Source organism: Lactuca sativa, chromosome 4 (genome assembly GCF_002870075.4).
Source record: "Lactuca sativa cultivar Salinas chromosome 4, Lsat_Salinas_v11, whole genome shotgun sequence".
NCBI lineage: Eukaryota > Viridiplantae > Streptophyta > Magnoliopsida > Asterales > Asteraceae > Lactuca > Lactuca sativa.
Window position 1 is genome coordinate 387,106,091 of NC_056626.2, and position 20,579 is coordinate 387,126,669.

The 20,579-nt window shown below is 39.7% G+C and overlaps 1 protein-coding gene across 1 annotated transcript; it reads left to right on the forward strand.

Moving 5' to 3' along the window:
- Positions 1-6,188: 6,188 nt before the first annotated feature.
- Positions 6,189-8,482, forward strand: LOC111896867 (proline dehydrogenase 2, mitochondrial). The gene is made up of 4 exons (XM_023892836.3): positions 6,189-7,061; positions 7,163-7,808; positions 7,885-8,125; positions 8,212-8,482. The coding sequence occupies exons 1-4, from the start codon at positions 6,498-6,500 to the stop codon at positions 8,294-8,296; spliced, it is 1,536 nt and encodes a 511-aa protein (XP_023748604.1). The 5' UTR covers positions 6,189-6,497; the 3' UTR covers positions 8,297-8,482.
- Positions 8,483-20,579: the final 12,097 nt, after the last annotated feature.

The window sequence follows — 20,579 nt, forward strand, 5'->3', positions numbered from 1 at the left end:
ATGAAATATTAAGGCCAGGACCCTACAAACTATTTTATAACTTGGAAGAGGGATGCCGTAATCCAAGCTATAAAATATTGAAGGTAGGTGAATGACGATTCACCAATTTCCACCAAGATAAACGAAATGTATTATTAGGTTTTAATTGGTTTTTGAAACTCCTAGATTATTTTGAGATTCATTGAACTTTTCAAAGGCATGTTTCAATCTCGAGTGTGCCCTTCAGGTTTTGTGATTGGGATGCCGAGGATCACAAAAAAAGGTGTGAAGTAACCATGCAAATATACTCAGTACCCTTAATATTTACCCCTCAATTGATGTGCCGGTTAACCACACACACTCCACCGATACTATGATAAATATTACGTTACCATTTGCCTACCTTGTTAAATCCAAGTTAGTGTGCCGGTTAGCCACACACGCTCCACTAACAGCTTAAACAAAGTGCAAAGTGTAATTTCATGGATTAGCACCTTATTTACATGTTCCTAAGTAACTAATATTGGGTATTAATAAGAGTTTAGTTATTTAGTATTTATCATTAATACTTTTAATGAAGAGAGAATTCTAGTCCTTGTCCTGCCCGTTCGACTAACGATCATCCACCGGTCAAGGAAGCGGTGGGTGAGAGTGGACACCCATTAAACTGTCATTTTATAGGCAGTAACCTTATACCCCCCCCCCCCTTATAGATTGACTTCATGAATGAGGCCTACTAATGGTAAGACGCCTTTACTCTTATATATATAAATATTATTAACTTATAATATTATAAAGTATAAGAGTTGAATTTTAACTTTTAAAATTCTAAGGGATTAACTTGGAATTAAAGTATTCATGAAAGAAAACTTTTCAAATTCCAAAACTTGAGGGCAAGTTTTGAAACTATTCAAAACTATTTAATTCCACAACTTATGAGTTTGAAGTAGTTTTAATTAAAAAAAACTCTTCAAGTTCCATAACTTGAGGACAAGTTATGGAAGACTTTAAACTATTAAAGAAAGTAACTCTTCTTCTTTTGTAACTTACGGAACTAATTAAAGCTACACATTTTATTTTATTTTTTATTTATTTTTAATGAAGAGACTCTTGAACCTCCATAACTTGAGGACAAGTTATGGAGTCATAAAGCCATTTAATGAGGACAAGACTCTTTATTTTGTAACCTTTGCCAACTTTTATGAGTTTTAAGAAACTTAAATGTGACTTTTCATGTAACTTGAGGACAAGTTACACAAACACATTTTAGAATCATCTCTTAGATTAAAATGGATTGAAAACACATAATCAATTAACTTATCTATTAATCTAAGCAACTCATATGAACAAATATAATTCACATCAAACTTTTTCATGTAATTAGCATAACTTATAAACTAATACAAAACATGAATCTACTGACAATTATCTTTGAAATTGGATTAGCATGAACATTACCACATCAAAAACAAGTTTATAAGTCCAAAAACATCTTAGGGTAATGTTCCTAGTCCAATTCCAGCCAAAACAGTCGAATATATGATGTCAAGGGGTCCAACTTGTCGAGTGCACGAACCAACTCGGCGAGCTGGATGCTTTTTGTCTTGGACTCGGCGAGTCTATCAGTGGAATCGGCGAGTCTGCTGTGCAAACAGCACCAAAATTCGATTTTTAAGCAGTTTAAGCAAGTATAACAAGAAAACAAGCCTAGGCTCTGATACCACTGTTGGGTTATGAGCATTCTAACACTCTTAAGTGTACATGCAACCCTAAGTACCTTGGATCTATGTTTTCTCTATTATACATGCAAATATGAATATTCCAAGGTATTACCCTATCTAGCATACAATCTATTATACTTGGGTAATAAAACAAGTTAGAATACATACCTTGTTGTTGTAACTTGTCTTCATGAAGCTTGAGTGCCTAGTGCCCCAAGTGTGATACCTCAAATAGTTCACACAACACCATGAACACTTGGAATGACCTTGAGAATAAGGATACTTGGTTCTCTCTAGTGAAATCGGCTAGCCCTCTTAGTGTACCTACACTAGTGCCCATTTCACCAACCAAGGACCTCTTTATATAGTGTAGAGATTAGGGTTAAACCCTAATACCCATGACCTTTCATTTCTTATGATCCATGGGTTAAACACTCCATGGACTATCCACGAAAGCTTAGCCTAACTTAAATGAACTTGGCCCATCACACATATATATATGTCTAAGAGTCCATATTTAATTAGTTCCTTTTGATCAATTAATTAATTATAAATTAATTCTTGATCAATACTAATTAAATAATATGATTATATATTGATATATTAGAGCTTATCATATATTAATATAAATCACTAGTATCCTTTTTCCTCATCTTGTCTATCCAATTGTCCTGATGCCATGCAACCCAAATAGACCATGCCGGGTCGGTTCAAGTCTTACCAATTATAGTTATGGACTTAGACATTAATCCAACAATAAGTTGACAAACATGATAAGGATAAAAAAACACAAATGAAACTCGAAGGCTACTCCATAACGAAGGTCTTGGTTAGATTCTCATTGAAGAAGGCATTCTTGATGCTCAAATGATAAAAGATGACATTTGTTAAGAATAACAAGAGGGTGAGAAAGAAAGAAAGAGAGGGAGGGGGTGATTTATACCATGGAGGCGTCTACAAATGAATCAAAGGTAAGTGAATAATACACACCTAGAATTTGAGTAAAACCTTGTGCAACAACACGAGCCCTGAGTGGATCGACACTGTTGTTTGAGAGAATTTTTTTTCCAAAATATCCATTTAAAGCCAACAATATTTGATGATTGGGTGGGGCAAATGAACCTAATTTTTGTTGGCATGTAAAGCTTAGTTGATGCCCATTCTTTATTTTTAGTGGCATTTTTTTTAACATATTTAGGTTTCTTATCTAAAAAAAGAGTATGACGGAGACCATTACTTTTGATCTGAACAAGATCACAAAAATGACATTGTTTAGAAATTCCCAAGAATGCTCGGGTGGCCATTGGATGGATCGAAGCTCTGATAGGAGCTTTTTGTGGTGGAGACAAAACAAAAGGTTTTATCTATGGTATCGTTAGAGCGATTAAAGGAGATGTAGTGGTTGTAACGAGCATCAAATCGGAGGGTATAGTAAGAAAGGGTTAGACTTCAGTGTGGTTTAGGTCGAGGAAAGTAATGCAAAGCTAACATTGGTTTTGGGTCGAAGTTGATAGGCCGTGTGGAATATTACGAGTGTTGTTGCGACTTGATTATGAGGTGGTGGAGGATCTGGATTTTAAGACTCACAAAAGTTGGAGAAGAAGAAGGTTGCCAAGTCAACATTTAGCATATTTCCGATAAATGAAAAATATTTTTCATCAAGCTGTGCACAGACAATAGAGATATGAAAAGTGGTCAAGTCAAGACGACATAGTGGGCGTTGTAGTCAATAAATATGCAATAAATTATTCATGGTGTCACTTTCATGCGAAAGAGGTCATAATTTGGTGCATATAAAAAAGTACTTTAAACGGACTTTCGTGATCGATGACTTTTTATGGCATATAACAATCTGCAGTTTCCTTTCATATCATTTGGAGTTTCCCTTTCTTTGAATGAAAAAATATGAATGTAATTATAGATAACATGGTTATATACGAATGTACAAATCCATAATTCACATTTTGTACATTAACAACCTATACATTCATCGATGGTTGACCTTCTACGATTTCGCTCATCACTTTTTTTTCCGAAAACTAACAAAAGCGACACTGTTAGACGATTATGTAATACCACATAAGAACGAAACCACAAAAAACGATACAAAATCGAAAAAAGAACGAAACTGCGGATGATTATGCCATATGTAGTATTACTAGTCGTTATGCACATAACATGCATATTCAGTTGCGTTTTCGTTGTTTTCTTTTTTAAATTTTCATACAATAAACATACTAAATACTACCAGATTTCAACTTATATAATAAAAAACAAATAAAAAATTGTTAATAGGAGCCTCCATCATAAAGAAATTAAGTAGCTTTGAATCCCAAAAGTTTTTTTAGGGTTTAAATATAATGGACTAATGAGCTACAAAACCCACATGGATCACTAAACCACAACCAATTTGACGAAATCGTAGACGAGTTACCGAGTCAAACGACGAAACCACATACGAGTGACGAAACCGTAGACAAGTTAACTCATCTGCAGTTTCGTTGGCTATATATATATATATATATATATATATATATATATATATATATATATATATATATATATATATATATATATATATATATATATATATATATATATATATAAGAACTTTGAATTTATAAGAAAATAAAAAAATATTGAATTATTATAATGAAAATATTTTTTATCATTTAAATTTAAACAAATAATCTAAATAAATAAAAGAAACTAATAAGCTTTAATTTTATGAATTTTGAAATTAAAATATAAGTTTATTAATTAAATTGATATCCATTTATTACTATATTTATCGTAATTATTATATTAAAATATTATGTGGAATTTAATAAAATAGAAAACTCATAAAATGACATGTGAGAAAAAAAATTCAAAATAACCACAGAATGTCATTTGACAAATTAAATGAGAGTGTGACAAGTGACAAAAAAATATTTATTTATTAGAAATGATATATGCTAATTTATGGCTATTTTTAACTAAAATGTTAAATTTTTTGGCTATGTTAATAAATTTCTCTTTATTTATTTATTTATTTATTTATTTATTTATTTATCTGTGATTAGCCTTTATCTTAAGATTATTTCAAAGTTTGTGAAACTTTTTTCAGTGTTCGATAAATGTAGGATGCACGGTTATACTTACCTTTTCTTTTTCCATATACAACTATCTTATATCTTTTAGTAGCATACGTAACAAATTAAGTTTAGATATAGAACTAAATCTATTTTCTAAACAACAAATGAATATAATTTCCGCTTCTTCATTCCATTTTTCCACATTTATAACATGCATTTGAACTTGATAAAATACCGAACGAGTTTTTAGACTTGGGGGTGTGGTGCGGTAGAAGGAATGCGGTTTCGCCACCTAGGCACGAACACTGTCCCCTAGGTGCGGTTTAGACCGCATTGTGGTAAAAAATGACCGCGTTTTGTGATTGTATGAGAGAATTTAACTTTTTGTGATTAGGTGGGGAGAAAATTAAAGTTTTTATTTAAATTAATTTTTTTTAGATAAAGTATGTCACCACTTCTTGGGTGTGGCAAGAAACCACACTTTTGTGGTAAAAAATGATATGACACTTAGATGATAATAAAAAAAAGTACGGTTTCAGTGGCATCACTCCCTCCGACCTTACATATTAAGACCTACTAGCTAGTCTAATAAATAGAATCCCAAAATGTTAATTAGTTAAGAGGATCTAACCAAGGCAGACTCTTTAAGACGAGGAAAAAACATAAAAGAAACAAAAAAAATCAAAGATTTCTAAATACCATATCAAACAATTTAAATATGGCCGAATTAAGCTTAATCTATCTAAAAGACATTTCAAATAACCCCTAAAAACCACTCAATTCACAAAAGAGTAAATTATACGAATGGTCCCTATGGTTTGGAGTAATTTGCGAGGTTGGTCCCTAACTTATTTTTTTAATTCGGAAAGTCCTTAATATTTGTTTTTGTTACGCGTTTGGTTCCTAATGTTTGTTTTTGTTATGCAATTGGTCCATGTCTTACCTAAAATGACTATTATTTAAATAGAAAAAAATTATGGGATAGGTAAGGTAAGGTGAAGGGGTTGAGTTTGGAGTGTGTTTATTTAAATATTTTAAAAAATCAAGGGCAAAATAGTTTTTTTAGGTAAGACAGGGACCAAGCGTGTAACAAAAACAAACAATAAGAATCTTCCGAGTTAAAAAAATAAGTTAGGGACCAAACACATAAATTACCCTAAACCATAGGAACCATTGTAATTTACTCTTCACAAAATTATGGAAACTAATGCATGGAATTTCCACAAAATTAGTTATTGGATTATAAAGTTGATTCACAATAGAAAAATCCCATAATATTTAGAAATTCCGGTTTTTTATATTAATTTAATACATTCCATAATATCCATTAGTTTTTATTTATGGAAACTTTCCAAAATTGGAAACTTTTTATTAACCTTAGAGATACAACGGGCAACTTTAGTGTTTCTCACGAATTCATTAACCATTTCACCTCACAAATTTCCTACACAACACGAATCTCACGCGGGTCGGGTCATCATATCATCTTCTTTACCCGATAATTTGACCACTATAAATACCTCCAACAACACCTCAATAAAAATCATCGAATAAAACACACACACAGTGGGTTAATAAATCCATATCATTTCTTTCCACAGTGCTTACATAGCTATTTAGCGATCTTGCTTTAGATCTTCTTCAGACCTGAGGCAAGATCACTTCATAGTTATTAAGCGACCTCCGCCGTCCGCTAACTACCACCACCACCTTCGCCACCATGGCGATGATAAAAAAAGATGTCTCCTTCAAATTACTCCGATCTGCTGTCCACCGTGTTAATGCCGCTTCACCTTCAAGATGCCATCAAGCTCAAAGAGCTACAACCAACGCCACCACCACCATTGTTTCACAAGCCCCACAACATCTTACCGCCGCTGTCGCCGGAAAAGATGGTGACAACATATTCAACTTTGACGACACGAAAACTTTGTTTGCCTCGGTTCCAACAGGGAAACTGTTGCATTCTGCGGCGACGTTGAACGTCGCGGCGGTGGAACCCATGGTGGATTTGAGTCTCTGGGTTATGAATTCAAAGTTGATGGATGTTCCATTGTTTAAAAAAGTTGTGATGGGGACGATTAAGTATACGGCGTATGATCATTTCGTGGCCGGCGGCGATACGGTTGAAACCGGTAAGACTGTTCGGAGGTTGTGGAATTCCGGTGTGAGAGGAATGTTGGATTATGGGGTTGAACATGCGGTTGATAACGAATCTTGTGATAAAGCTGCTCAACACTTAATCAAAACCGCTGAATCCACCCAATCTCTTCCTCCTTCGTCTGTAAGTTTCTTTTTGATTCAAAAAGACGAAACTTTTGTCCGATTTTGATATTTTTCTCAAGAACCCAAAATGGATATGAACTAAATTTGGACAAAAAACAGGTTGGATTTGTGGCAGTGAAGGTTACAGCACTCTGCCCAGTGTATCTGCTCAAGAGATTGAGCGATCTTCTTCGATGGGAGCACAAGAACTCATCGTTCAAGCTTCCATGGAAGCAACAAACTTTACCGATATTCTCTGAAACAAGCCCCTTCTACCACACATTACAACAACCAGCGCCATTGAATGGTGAAGAAGAAGATGACCTCGAATTAGCTCAAAAACGATTAATGAGGGTTTGTGAGAAAGCTTTTGAAGGGAACGTTCGCATTGTAATCGACGCTGAAGACACTGCAATTCAGCCTGCAATTGATTACTTAACATACTGGGCTGCGATTAAATACAACGAATCACAACGACCAATGGTTTATGGCACCATTCAAGCTTTCATGAAGGACGCCGGCGAGAGGATCACGATGACGAAGATCGCCGCCGATAAAATGAACTTACCTGCCGGATTTAAGATTGTTCGTGGAGCATATATGTCGAGTGAAAGAGAGTTGGCTAACTCGTTGGGTGTTGAGTCTCCGATTCATGACACCATTGAAAACACACACGAATGTTACAATCGTTGTGCTGCGTTTATGCTTGATCAGATTTCAAAGCGTCCCGGAGGACTCATTCTCGCCACCCATAATCTCAATTCAGGTAAAGATTTCATTTCCCATTTGTGAAAATCATGAAACTAAACGAGATTCTGAACAAAATCGATGAACAATAACAGCAAGTTTAGCTGCAAAAAAGGCTCGTGAATATGCGATCGGAAAAGACAGCGGGAAGCTTGAGTTTGCTTCGTTGTATGGAATGGCGGATGCGATGACTTTTGCTTTGAGGAACGCCGGATTCCCTGTGAGCAAGTATTTGCCGTTCGGACCTGTTGATCAAATCATGCCGTATCTTCTCCGGCGAGCGGAGGAGAACAAAGGGATGTTGTCTTCCTCGGCTCTTGACAGAAAACTCATGATGTAAGAATAAGAAATCATGTATCGGTTTAAAAAGTTGTGTTTTGAATGATTTGATTTTGATGATGATTTGATCGTTGTGTTTACAGGAAGGAGTTGAAGAGGAGGATGAAAGCTTATTTCACCGAAAAAGAGACACAATACAAAGCTCGCGCAAACTCCATGGCTAACTAAAGAAGAATTCGGAAGTTCTTGGATTGATGAAGCCCCTTTTGGCTTATAACAACTCACAAATGTAACTAAGAATGTATAGTTGAAAAAAATGTATAGAGGGTGAATTTATTTTATTTGTTTGCAATTTCTATTTGATGTATATTTACATTTATTTTGTATTTGGAGAAATATATACACATTTATATATATTTAAAATCAAATAATATTGAGAATTTATTTATTAATAATTGGTTTTTTTTATTGAAGCATAAAGTTATAATATATAAATTGCTCTTGTAGTATAAATATGAAATCAAGGGTTGTTTGAATTATTTATTATTGATATATAAGTAAATTAAAATTAATGAATGAGTGCTCAAAAAATGTATTTTATGAAAATAATCTTTGATCAAAATTTGAATGTTAAATAAATATATTTCTTATTCCTATAAAATATATTTTACATGTTAAAAGGAGAGAGAAAATGTCATTGTTGTCTAACGAACTTAAGGGAATGTGTGCGTGTAATGTCTTTCTTTTTCATATGTACCCATAAAGATTTGAACCAAATCGAAGATACGTCTCTCGGTGTGTACACCTAAGTGCCAATGGTGGTGTTTGGGAATGGAAATCTGACTGAACAACCTCAAGAATGTTATCATTATGTGAGGGTGCTAATGGTGCGTACCCTAATCCTATGTGGTACCCTTGTTAAGGAATGTACCTCAATCCTCTATCGGGGAAAATCACCATATACACTTGCTAGGATGTATACCTATGATAGGGGTCTACAAGTATCCCTAACATTGTTGGGGGAATCAAAGGGTTATGGTGGAGGATTCATGATGGATCGCATAAGCTCGTTTTCCGGACTGATATTATGCTCAGGTTGCAAGAAATCCAATATAGAATAATCTAAAAGGACACGTGTGAATCTAAACACATAAATACAAGCCAATTTGCCAGAAGAGTTCTAAGTTTGTTATAGAAGATAGAGAGAGCTCATAAGAGGATCATATAGCTCAAAAGATGAGTCGTGTATATACTTGACAAATTAGGGTTTTCATCTTCTAAATTAATTAATTGTATCACGAATTTAATGGCATAATTAATGATTTCCAAAACTGGTGAGATTCGTCAATCTTACCATAAGCACCTATTCTTCGAACATAATTCGATGCATGCACTCCGCATTCTCCGAGCATATAATACAGACTACAAATAATAAGCTCCTTAGCTCACATATTAGTTTCAATTACATAAAATGTCTGGTGACACTAAAATCACCAACAAACACAACCACAATACGAGACATATGTTTATGTTGTAGTTATGCAATATTATGAACGAATAACAAATGCATCTAACATTTATGAAGTCCCATCTGACACTCCAATATGATTTTTTTCATTGTCTACTTTCTCTTTTGAGTGCAGTAAAGAATATGACGGTCCAGTTTTGTGGTAGTGACCATTAAACCCTTTCTCCACCAAGTATTGTAGACACACTCGGACATTATTCTCATCCGATAAATCATTTAAAGAATTAAATGCGTTATTTATATGTTCCAACTTAACCGGATCATTTGGACAACCATATGAAACAATCGCAATTGAAAGTCGTAACTGGGATTCGTAGCGTCGAAAAAAAACACCAACATGAAACTAGTAATAAGATAAAATTTCTTCCCCCCAAAGGTGAATTTTTACTCAGTGATCTAAGAAACACATTTTGTTTACTACGTTTCGTGGGTTTTTAACAACTTATTTGCAAAACATATAATGCATAAACAAAGGTTTCCCTTCCACGCCTGTAGGAGTATTGTAACACCCAAAATCAGGAAGGCCAAGAAAAGAAAGGAAACCCTAAGTTAAAGGGCCGATTCGTCGAGTCCAAGGAGGAACTCGGCGATTCGGCTAAGGGGACTCGGCAAGTCGGCTAAGGGGACTCGGGGAGTCTGGTCTGAACAAGGAAAACCCTAAACCCGGGAGTTGTATCCTATATAAAGGGTGTTATGTCCCTTCCTCAGCTTCCATATCATCCTAGAGAGCCTGTAAACCCTAGATTCCGTGTGAGCTTCCATCATTTGAGAGAAATAGCTTTGGAGGAAGGAAACTTTGAAGGGAACTTAAAGATCAAGAAGGTTGCTTCAAAGGAGAGGTGTAGATCCGAGATCTACTTCAGTTAGTGTTCATCTTTGAGGTAATAAGCTGCTATCTTCCCTCCTTTGAATCTAGATCTATTTTTGTTATGAGATTTGGGGGTTTTATGGTTGCTTGAGACCCAATTCGGGTTTGGGGCTTAGATATGTGGTTGCCACTTCAAATATAGTGTTGGGATGGTCCAATATGTCGTAAAGCATCAGATATTGAGTAGTTGGTGAAGCCCTTTTGTCCTAAAACCTAGCCCTAGTGTGTTTTGAGCCTAGATCTCTTTAGTTATACATAAAGTTTGCAACTTTACGTAAGGATTGAGCTTTGGAAGTATGGATCTACAGTTTGGAGCCCCTGCATGGCTCGAAAAGCCACTGAATGGATTCAGAACAGGAACGACTCGGCGAGTCACATGGGTGGACTCGGCGAGTTGGTTGAAGTTGGGCAGGAACTCGACAAGTTGGAAGAACAACTCGGTGAGTCTGTTGAAGATTGCCTTGGACTCAGCGAGTCTGCTCTTGGACTCGGCGAGTCAAGTCGCGAAACCCCGAACCCTTCGAGTTAAGACTCGGATCGGTGAGTTGGGTGGGGACTCAGTGAGTTGGACAGGTCAGGACTCGGAAATCGGTAGACTCGGCGAGTCAGGGGCTGACTCGACGAGTCGAGTCACGAATGAAAGGACTCTGAGCGTGTGAACTCGGCGAGTCAGTAGGCAGACTCGGCGAGTAGGGTTGACCTGGAAGGATGACCTTGACCAGGACTTTGACTTTGACCTGAGTTGACTTAGTTGACTTTCGGAGGACATGTAGACTAAGTGTTGCATTGATATTGGTAGCTCGGGGAGCTAGTGGAGCAGGAGTTCAAAGAGTTGTTGGGCAGCAGCTAGAGGGGTTATCAGCAAGATCAGCAAGTGCAGGTGAGTTTCCCTTTGTGTGAATGGGTCTAAGGCCACAATGCCGGCCCATGTAGTTATGAGTAGAAGACCCGAGGGTTAGCCCTAGGCACAGTATGCTAGTATGATATTCAGGACGAGGTCCAATGATAGCGGGCGGGTGCCCATGGAATGGTTTATATGATAGTTATACTTGTTGCCTGTGTGATACATGTATGTGCCTGGTAGGGAGGTGAGAGTGGGCGAGGTCCCGTATCTCACCGATAGCAGAGTGTGGATGGTGTTCCACATCTCATTACCTGCAGATCAGGGGCGAGGCCCAAGTTAGGGAAAGAGTGAGTGTGGGATGGGCCCGTATCTCACTATCAGTAGGAGCGTGGACGGGGTTCCATGACTCATTAGTAAAGGACAAGGGCGAGGCCCAAGATAGGCGAGGCATTAGGGCAGGATCCATTAGTATATGTTTAGCTTATATGTTGTGATATGTTTATGTGCTATTATATGTTAGTGGGCGAGGCCCAGTGATAGGCGAGGCCTAAGTGAAACAGATCTGTATCCGAGCGGGGCTCGAAGCCAGGCGACGCCTGGAGCGGCGAGGCCGTTGTAGCGGGCGAGGCCCGAGGTAGGGGCGAGGCCTAGAATAGCGGGCGTGGCCCAGTATGTGCAGTATGTGATTATGCATGGTATGTGGTAGGTTGGGGAACTCACTAAGCTTCATGCTTACGGTTTTTAGTTTTGGTTTCAAGTACTTCCGGTAGCGGAGGGAAGAGCTTGGGGTGATCGCACGGCACACACCATAGATTAGACAGTTTGGGAATGTTTTACTCTGATAATGAACATATGTCTTGGAAGTTAATACTCTGATTATGTCATGGATTGATAATTATGTTTTAAGTAATGTTTTATAAAAGAAATTTTTAGTCTTGTAATTTTGGGACGTTACAAATATTGAGTGTGACATCCCAAAAATCATAGGTAATAATTTCATTTTTAGGTCAACCAAAAACCATCAAGTATTCATATAAAACCATTCATAAGTATGTCAATATGAAAATATTTACCAGAGTACAATTCCAAAAATCATAAAAATGTTGAACACGGGTGGATGCGCTGCAATCAAGTCAGGCCTTTCCCCTTCAAACCGGAAGTACCTGAAACATAAACTTAAACCGTAAGCACATAGCTCAGTGAAATTCTCCAAAACACCAAATACCCTACATATAATGGGTCTCCCCCGACATCCATCGAGTCTCGCCTGACATTGGGCCCCGCCTAGTACAAATCTTTAAATAACATGAGATGAGCCCCACCCAACCCACTCATCAGGCCTCGCCTGGCATCGAGCCCTGCCCAGTATACATACAAACACATACAATACATGTAAGAGTCACGTAGACATCTACCATCCTAATAACAATAATCAATGGTCCGACATTGGTTCCTTCGACCCGCCAAATACTGTGAGAAGACTCACCTTAATATGATGATAAGCAATCACACGCAAGTTGCTGCTACAATTTCTCCTCACACTAAACACATTTAAACCAACCCTAATCACTATTTAGGCTAATAATCCACAATAAAAAAATCCAAATCATAATCCTTCTCACAAATGGTAAAATACCATTTACCCTTCCTACACTAGGCCCAACAAGCAATGGCCCAAACTAACCCTAATGCCCAATATGGCCCAAACTAACCCCAATGCCCAAAATGGCGCCAATGTATTTCAGGTGAGTATGCCATGCATACCACCTTTACGCCCAGTGTACTAGACTACGTTCGAGAGGGAAATCAGGCCAAGCCTATTACGCCCTGCGTACCTGGAAGGTACACTCGACATACGCCTCAAAAGCCTAAATCGACTTTTAAGCACTTAATCCTTTAAGACCAAATGTCCAACTCATATATCTTGTTCTTAGGAATGTCTTAAATGATAAAGTTGTCAGCTTTATGCCTTTACATGGCTCAAAGAGGCCCAAAACCAATTTCTAACCTTCTAGCACCATATTATGAACATCAACTCTTGCATGGTTGAGTTAAAGCCATCAAGATGCTATTTTTATTCATTAAGGACCTCAAAAATATCAAGATGTAGTATTCTAAGCTTCTGGAGTAACTTATACTCACATGAATCAACTCAAGGGACGAAAATATGCAAAAAAACCTAACAAACTAGATCTAAGAGATGAATCAACAAGGTTGAGACTTTATACCCCCAAGAGGATAATTAATGTGAGCAAGATCTGGATCTATAAGCTTTAAACCACTCAATGCTTCTCCAAAGAGTTCTTCTTCCTTCAAAATGAACCAAACACACACTAACTCACTCAAAAGGCTTAATGCTATTACAAAAGGGGGTAAGGTTTCTAAGGAAACTTCTTAGAGGATGGAGGTTGAGGATAAGGCCAACCTCGAGGGAGTTACTTAGGTTTTACAGGGTCGAAAACCCAAAAATTAGGGTATTCCCCTGAATCGAGTACGCCCTGCGTACTCTAGGTACGCCCAACGTACTAAGTGGAAAACCCTATGTCCAAGTCTTGACATGGTACGCCCCACATACCTTAATTACGCCTAACGTAATGGCCACATATGCCAAAATAATTAATATAACACCCGAATTCCTAGAAGTATTTAAATTAAATGTATTTTGGATTTTGGACGGATCATGTCGTGGTGAAGGCATACCACAACGTGGAGATGGTCATTGTATCGTGGGTTTTAAATGACCACCTCGACGTGGCGTCCTATAGCCACAACGTGGTGGCGGTTTAATGAGAAACCCTAGTCTTTGGGGTTTGCGCCCATATTTAAGAGAATGTGATGGCCAGGGTTACTCACCCTCAACCTCCATCACACTCTCTCAGCCTCTAAGCAAACCCTAACCTGAAAATTGCTTTCTAAGCCTTTAGTGTTGATTTTTGGATATTAGAAGAAGAAGAAGGTGACATTTTGGCTGGGGGCCTGAGCAGTAGATTGTATTTGAGAACTTGAGGCAGAAGTTATGTGAGGCCACAGTGTTGATCCTCCCTGAGGGTGTTGAGGATTTTGTGGTATTTTGTGATGCATCCATCACCGGTATGGGGCGGTTCTTATGCAGCGAGGGAAGGTTATTTCTTATGCTTCATGGCAGATGAAGCCGCATGAGGTCTATTATCCGACTCATGATTTGGAGTTGGGAGCAGTGGTGTTTGCCCTCAAGATTTGATTGCATTATTTGTATGCGGTCCGGTGTACCATCTACACAAATCACAAGAGTTTGAGGTACCTCACAGATCAGCTGAATCTAAACATGAGGCAACATAGGTGGATTGACGTGGTCAAGGAAGGAAAATAAAATGTGGTCGCGGATGCTTTAAGACGCAAGACGGTTAGTTATGTTGGTGGGAACCTATGTATGAGGATTTCGATTGAATCACGATTATTGGGTATGATTAGGGAGGCTCGGGCTGAGGGAGTCAAGGAAGAGAACTGGAAGCAAGAGTGACTCATAAGCGAGATCAACCGATTTTCTACCGACACGTGGATTATTGACCCTATATGGTCGTGTATGGGTACCGGATTTTGGTGGAGTAAGACAGGTTGTGTTGGAGGAGGGACACAAGTCCAGATTTTCAATACACCCTAGAGCCAGCAAGATGTATCGGCATTTGAGACTTAGTTTCTGGTGGTGGTTCACGAAGAGAGATATAACATGATATGTCGAGAGATGCTTCGCATGTCGGATGACCAAGGCCAAGCACTAAAGGCCACATGGCAAGCTGTAGCCATTTGAGGTTCGTATGTGGAAATGGTAACATATTTCGATGAATTTCATCACCAAGTTACCTCGTTCGGCTAAGGGATTCGATGCGATTTGGGTTATAGTGGACCGGCTAATCAAGAGCGCCGACTTTCTAGCCATTTGAGAGGCTTCTTCGGAAGAGATATTGGCCGATTTATATGTGTGCGGGATTTTTTCTCAGCATGGTATTCTGGTCTCCATTGTATCTGATCGGGATGCTCGGTTCATATCTTGTTTTTGGCAGAAGTTCCACGAGGAATTGGGTACGAGATTGCATCTCAACACTGCTTATCATCCACAGATGGATGGTTAGAGCAAGCGGACCATTTAGACGATAGAGGATATGTTGCGAGCCTATGTGATTTATTTCGGTGGGAGTTAGGACTCCTACCTTCCCCTAGCTGAGTTTTCATATAACAACAACTACCACTCGAGTATCGGTGCACCGCCATTTGAGCTCCTTTATAGTAGGGGGTGTCATACTCTAGTTTTTTGGGGAAAGATTGGTCATAGAGTCATGAGAAGAACTGAGGTAGTCCTTCAGACGACATAACTTATACATTAGATTAGACAGAGGCTAAAGACAGCTTAGAGTCGGCAGAAGAGTTACGCCGACAAGCGTCGATCTGAGCTGGAGTTCCTGGTTGGCGACATGGTTTTGCTGAAGGTATCACCCTGGAAGGGTGTAATATGCTTCAAGAAGAGGGGTAAGTTGGGGCCCTGATATATTTAGCCATTTCAATTGATTGAAAAGGTTGGCAAGGTGGCTTTCATTTTGGATTTGCCTGAGGAGCTCAATCAGATTCGTAATACTTTCCATGTTCTCAGCTTTGGAAGTGTATGGCCGATGATTTGGAGGTGGTTCCCTTGGAGGATATTCAGGTTGATGATTGCCTGAATTATATGTAGAGGGCAATTACAATTTTGGATTGGAAGATGAAGGCCTTGCACAACAAGATGGTGTCTTTAGTCAAGGTTCAGTGGAAACATTGAAAGGGTTCAGATGGACTTGGGAACCCGAGGCAGAGATACGAGAGCATTACCCTGAGTTGTTTTCGTCTACGGACTTTGAGAACGAAGTCTAATTCAAGCGGGGGAGAATTGTAACATCTAGATACCTGGAGGTATTTAAATTAAATGTATTTTGGATTTTGGATGAACCACGTCGTGGTGAAGGCATCCCACGACATGACGATGGTCGTTGTATCGTCGTTTTTAAACGACCACCATGACGAGGCAACCTATATCCACGATGTGGTGGCAGTTTAATGAAAAACCCTAGTCTCCGGGGTTTTTGTCCCTATTTAAGGGAATGTGATGGCTATGGTTGCTCACCCTCCGCCTCCATCACACTCTCTCAGGCTCCAAGCAAACCCTAACCTCCAACATGCTTTATAAGCCTTTCGTGTTGACTTTTTAGATATTAGAATAAGAAGAAGTTGACATTTCGGCTTGGATTCAGCAAGAAACTCTTCTCATCTTCTTGTTATGCATCTTATGTACTTTTATAAGTCCTCAAGTTCCATGCTTTTTTAGTTTATTGTGCATAAATCTAGGTTTCTATGCCTTTTTATTCATGTCAGAATATATTGGAGTGTTGGGATTCCATAAAGTTGTCAACTTTATGGATCCCTAGAATCCCTTTGGGGTTAGGAGTGTTGGATATGAAATTTATTAGAGTTTTGGTGTAACACCCAAAATTTTCAAATAATTTTTCACATTTTAAAAACACACTTCCATTCATAATTGTTATAAAAATATCATTGTATCACATAATAATCCATAACATCACATCCCAAGATCAAAATATATAAAAACTCCTCGTGTGTGTACTGATCAAGCCGGCGCCTTCCCGCGATCCTCACTGGTACCTGAAACACATAACACAACACTGTAAGCATAAATTCTTAGTGAGTTCCCCAAAATACCCCACTCAACACATACCAGCCACTCGAGGCTATAACTTTGTTTGACCCTCTGGTCAATGTGTCTCAGTGGGACCCTCCAGTCCCATAACTCTGTGGGCCCTCTGGCCCTAACTCTATGGACCTTTCGGTCCTAACTCTGTAAACTCTGTAACATACATAGCATAAATCACATAGAAATCACATCATGCAAAAGCATACAAAATACTCTGTCACATAACTCTAATTACCACTCTAGGTAAAGTATAGTGAGAAGACTCACCTCGGGTAACTCGGTAATCTCGAACTCTGTAAATAATCTGATCTAGCCTCCGCCTAACCATACGAAATAAACACTCTTAATTAATACATCTCTCAAGGCTAGACTATCCCCTCTCTTAGCACTCTTAGAAGGGTAAAAGACCATTTTACCCTTCTCATGGCTCAAAGACCCTAAAGTTGACCAAACCCTAAAAGTCAACAAAAGTCAACTTTTCGGGCTATGCTGCGCGTACCAAACATGTACGTTGGGCGTACCCGGCGTCCTCACAGAAACGGGGTGCGCGACCCCTTACGCCGCGCGTACTGGGATTACGCCCCGCGTAACTCCTAGTTCCAGACTCTAAGCTCTTGAGGTCTTAAAAAGTTAAGACCCACGTCCAACTTCTTGATCTGACCATTTCTAAGCCTCTTAATCCATAAAGTTGGTGACTTTAAGCCTTTGCATGGCTGGACAAGTCACTAACACCCATAACATCCATTTCCCAACTCTAGAAAGCTCATAACTCCAGCATGACCTCATAACAACGACCAAGATGGAAACTTTATGGATCTATAACACAAATATCACTGACTATCTGGTCTTGCCTCCGCCTAACCATACGAAATAAACACTCTTAATTAATACATCTCTCAAGGCTAGACTATCCCCTCTCTTAGCACTCTCAGTAGGGTAAAAGACCATTTTACCCTTCTCATGGCTCAAAGACCCTAAAGTTGACCAAACCCTAAAAGTCAACAAAAGTTAACTCTCCGGGCTACATTGGGCGTACCCGACATCCTCATAGAAACGGGGTGCGCGACCCCTTACGCCGCGCGTACTGGGATTACGCCCCGCATAACTCCCAGTTCCAGACTCTAAGCTCTTGAGGTCTTAAACAGTTAAGACCCACATCCAACTTCTAGATCTAACCATTTCTAAGCCTCTTAATCCATAAAGTTGGTGACTTTAAGCCTTTGCATGGCTGGACAATTCACTAACACCCATAACATTCCATTTCCCAACTCTAGAAACCTCATAACTCAAGCATGACCTCATAACAACGACCAAGATGGAAACTTTATGGATCGATAACACAAATATCATTGAAATGGGACAGATCTAGGTCCATGTAGTACATTACACTCATAAAGTATCAACCTTTGGGACTTTTAACCCTAGAAATGGTCCATGCACTCTTCAAAACAAATAAAGAGGAAAGTTTTGAACTTTATACCTCTAGATGAAGCTCCTTTCTCTGTAGATCTCATATCTAAACTTGCAATTCAAACCCTAGCCTCCACAAGCTCTTCTCCTTCTTCTTCACTTACACACCAAAACACTTTTAGCTCCAAACACACACACTCAAGCTAATGACGATGGAAGGCTCTCTTATAGGGTTTCACTTACTGATATGGAGGCTGGGAAATGAGCCTTAGCATCCTTTAAATAGTGCACAACCCAAACATTTAGGGTTTGCATCTGGACCCGTTACGCCCAGCATAACCCTGGGTACGCAGGAGAGTCCGCGTCCAAATTAAGCGCATGAGTACGCGCAGCGTACTCCCCAGTACGCCCAACGTACTCATTTGCTTACAAGAACTCTCTTAAGGGACTACTCTTGACAACTTGACAAAATGGAAGGGTTAAATAGCTTACCTGAATTTCGGGATGTTACAATTCTCCCCCACTAGAACCAGACTTCGCCCTTGAAGTCTCATGCCGAAAACAACTCCGGATGTTGCTCCCGCATCTCCGACTCCGGCTCCTAAGTCAACTCGGATCCCCTCCGATGCTGCCACTGGACCTGAACCAGAGGCACCTCCTTGTTCCTCAGAACCTTGACCTTCCGGTCCAAGATCACAATCGGTCTCTTAACATAGTTCAGACTTGCGTCCACCTGGATATCTTCCAATGGTACCACTGTCGACTCGTCGGCTACACACTTCCTCAACTGAGACACATGGAAGGTATCATGGATCTGGATCAACTCCGCTGGTAGCTCCAATCGATATGCTACCTTGTGCACCCTCATGATCACCCTGAACGGTCTAATGTACCGGGGCCCCAACTTGCCCCTTTTCCTGAATCGGATCACTCCTTTCTAAGGAGACACTTTCAGGAGTACAAAATCTCCAGCCTGAAACTCGAGCTCGGATCGACGCCTATCCGTGTAACTCTTCTGGCGACTCTGGGCCGTCAGCAACCTCTGTCTAACCTGATGTATCTGCTCTGTCGTTTGAAGCACTATCTATGTGTTGCCCATCACTCACTGCCCTACCTCTCCCCAACAGATGGGAGTCCGACACCTCCTCCCATACAACAACTCAAAGGAAGGCATACCAATGCTCGAATGGTGGCTGTTGTTATAGGAAAACTCAGCCAAAGGCAGATATGTGTCCCAACTCCCTCCGAAGTCCAACACACATGCCCGAAGCATGTCCTCGAGCGTCTGAATCGTCCGATCACTCTGTCCGTCCGTCTGTGGGTGGTAAGCGGTACTAAAATGCAGCCTAGTACCCAACTCCTCATGGAACTTCTTCCAGAACCTGGAAGTGAAATGCACATCTAGATCTGACACAATCGAGATCGGTACACCATGCCGCAATACCACCTCTCTCACATACACCTTTGCCAGCCTCTCTGCGGAAGAGCTCTCACTGATAACAAGAAAATGAGCGCTCTTAGTCAGTCGGTCGACGATCACCCAAATTGCATCGACGCCTCTCGCTCCTCGGCAATTTGGTGATAAAATCCATAGAAATCTGTTCCTACTTCCACTTGGGAACCTCCAGCGGCTGCAACTTGGTATGTGGACGTTGGTTCTCGGCCTTCACTCTGCGACAGGTCAAGCACCTCTCTACGAACCACGCAACATCCCTCTTCATACAGTGCCACCAATAGTCTCTTTTCAGGTCCAAATACATCTTAGTGGCCTCGGGATGGATCGAAAACTTCGACCGGTGCGCCTCCTCCATCAAAATGACGCGTTTCCTCTGATGCATGTTCAAGTTGGGCTGATCCATCAGATACTTCAAGCTCTTGTGGTCCGTGTATATGGTACACCGAACCCCATACAAATAGTGACGCCAGATCTTGAGGGCGAACACCACAGCCCCCAATTCTAGATCGTAAGTAGGGTACCTCGTCTCATGAGGCTTCAGCTGCCTCGATACGTATGCTATCACATGACCCCTCTGCATCAACACTGCACCCAGTCCCGATATCAACACATCACAGTATACCACAAAATCCTCCATTCCCTTCGGAAGGGCTAACACTGGTGCTTCACGCAATCTATGGCGAAGTGTC

Excerpts from the sequence above, each read along its gene's own strand:
- LOC111896867 (XM_023892836.3), top strand. The coding sequence starts at position 6,498 with ATGGCGATGATAAAAAAAGATGTCTCCTTCAAATTACTCCGATCTGCT. Across the intron at positions 7,062-7,162 it reads AATCTCTTCCTCCTTCGTCT|GTTGGATTTGTGGCAGTGAA; the intron begins GTAAGTTTCTTT and ends GACAAAAAACAG. Across the intron at positions 7,809-7,884 it reads CACCCATAATCTCAATTCAG|CAAGTTTAGCTGCAAAAAAG; the intron begins GTAAAGATTTCA and ends GAACAATAACAG.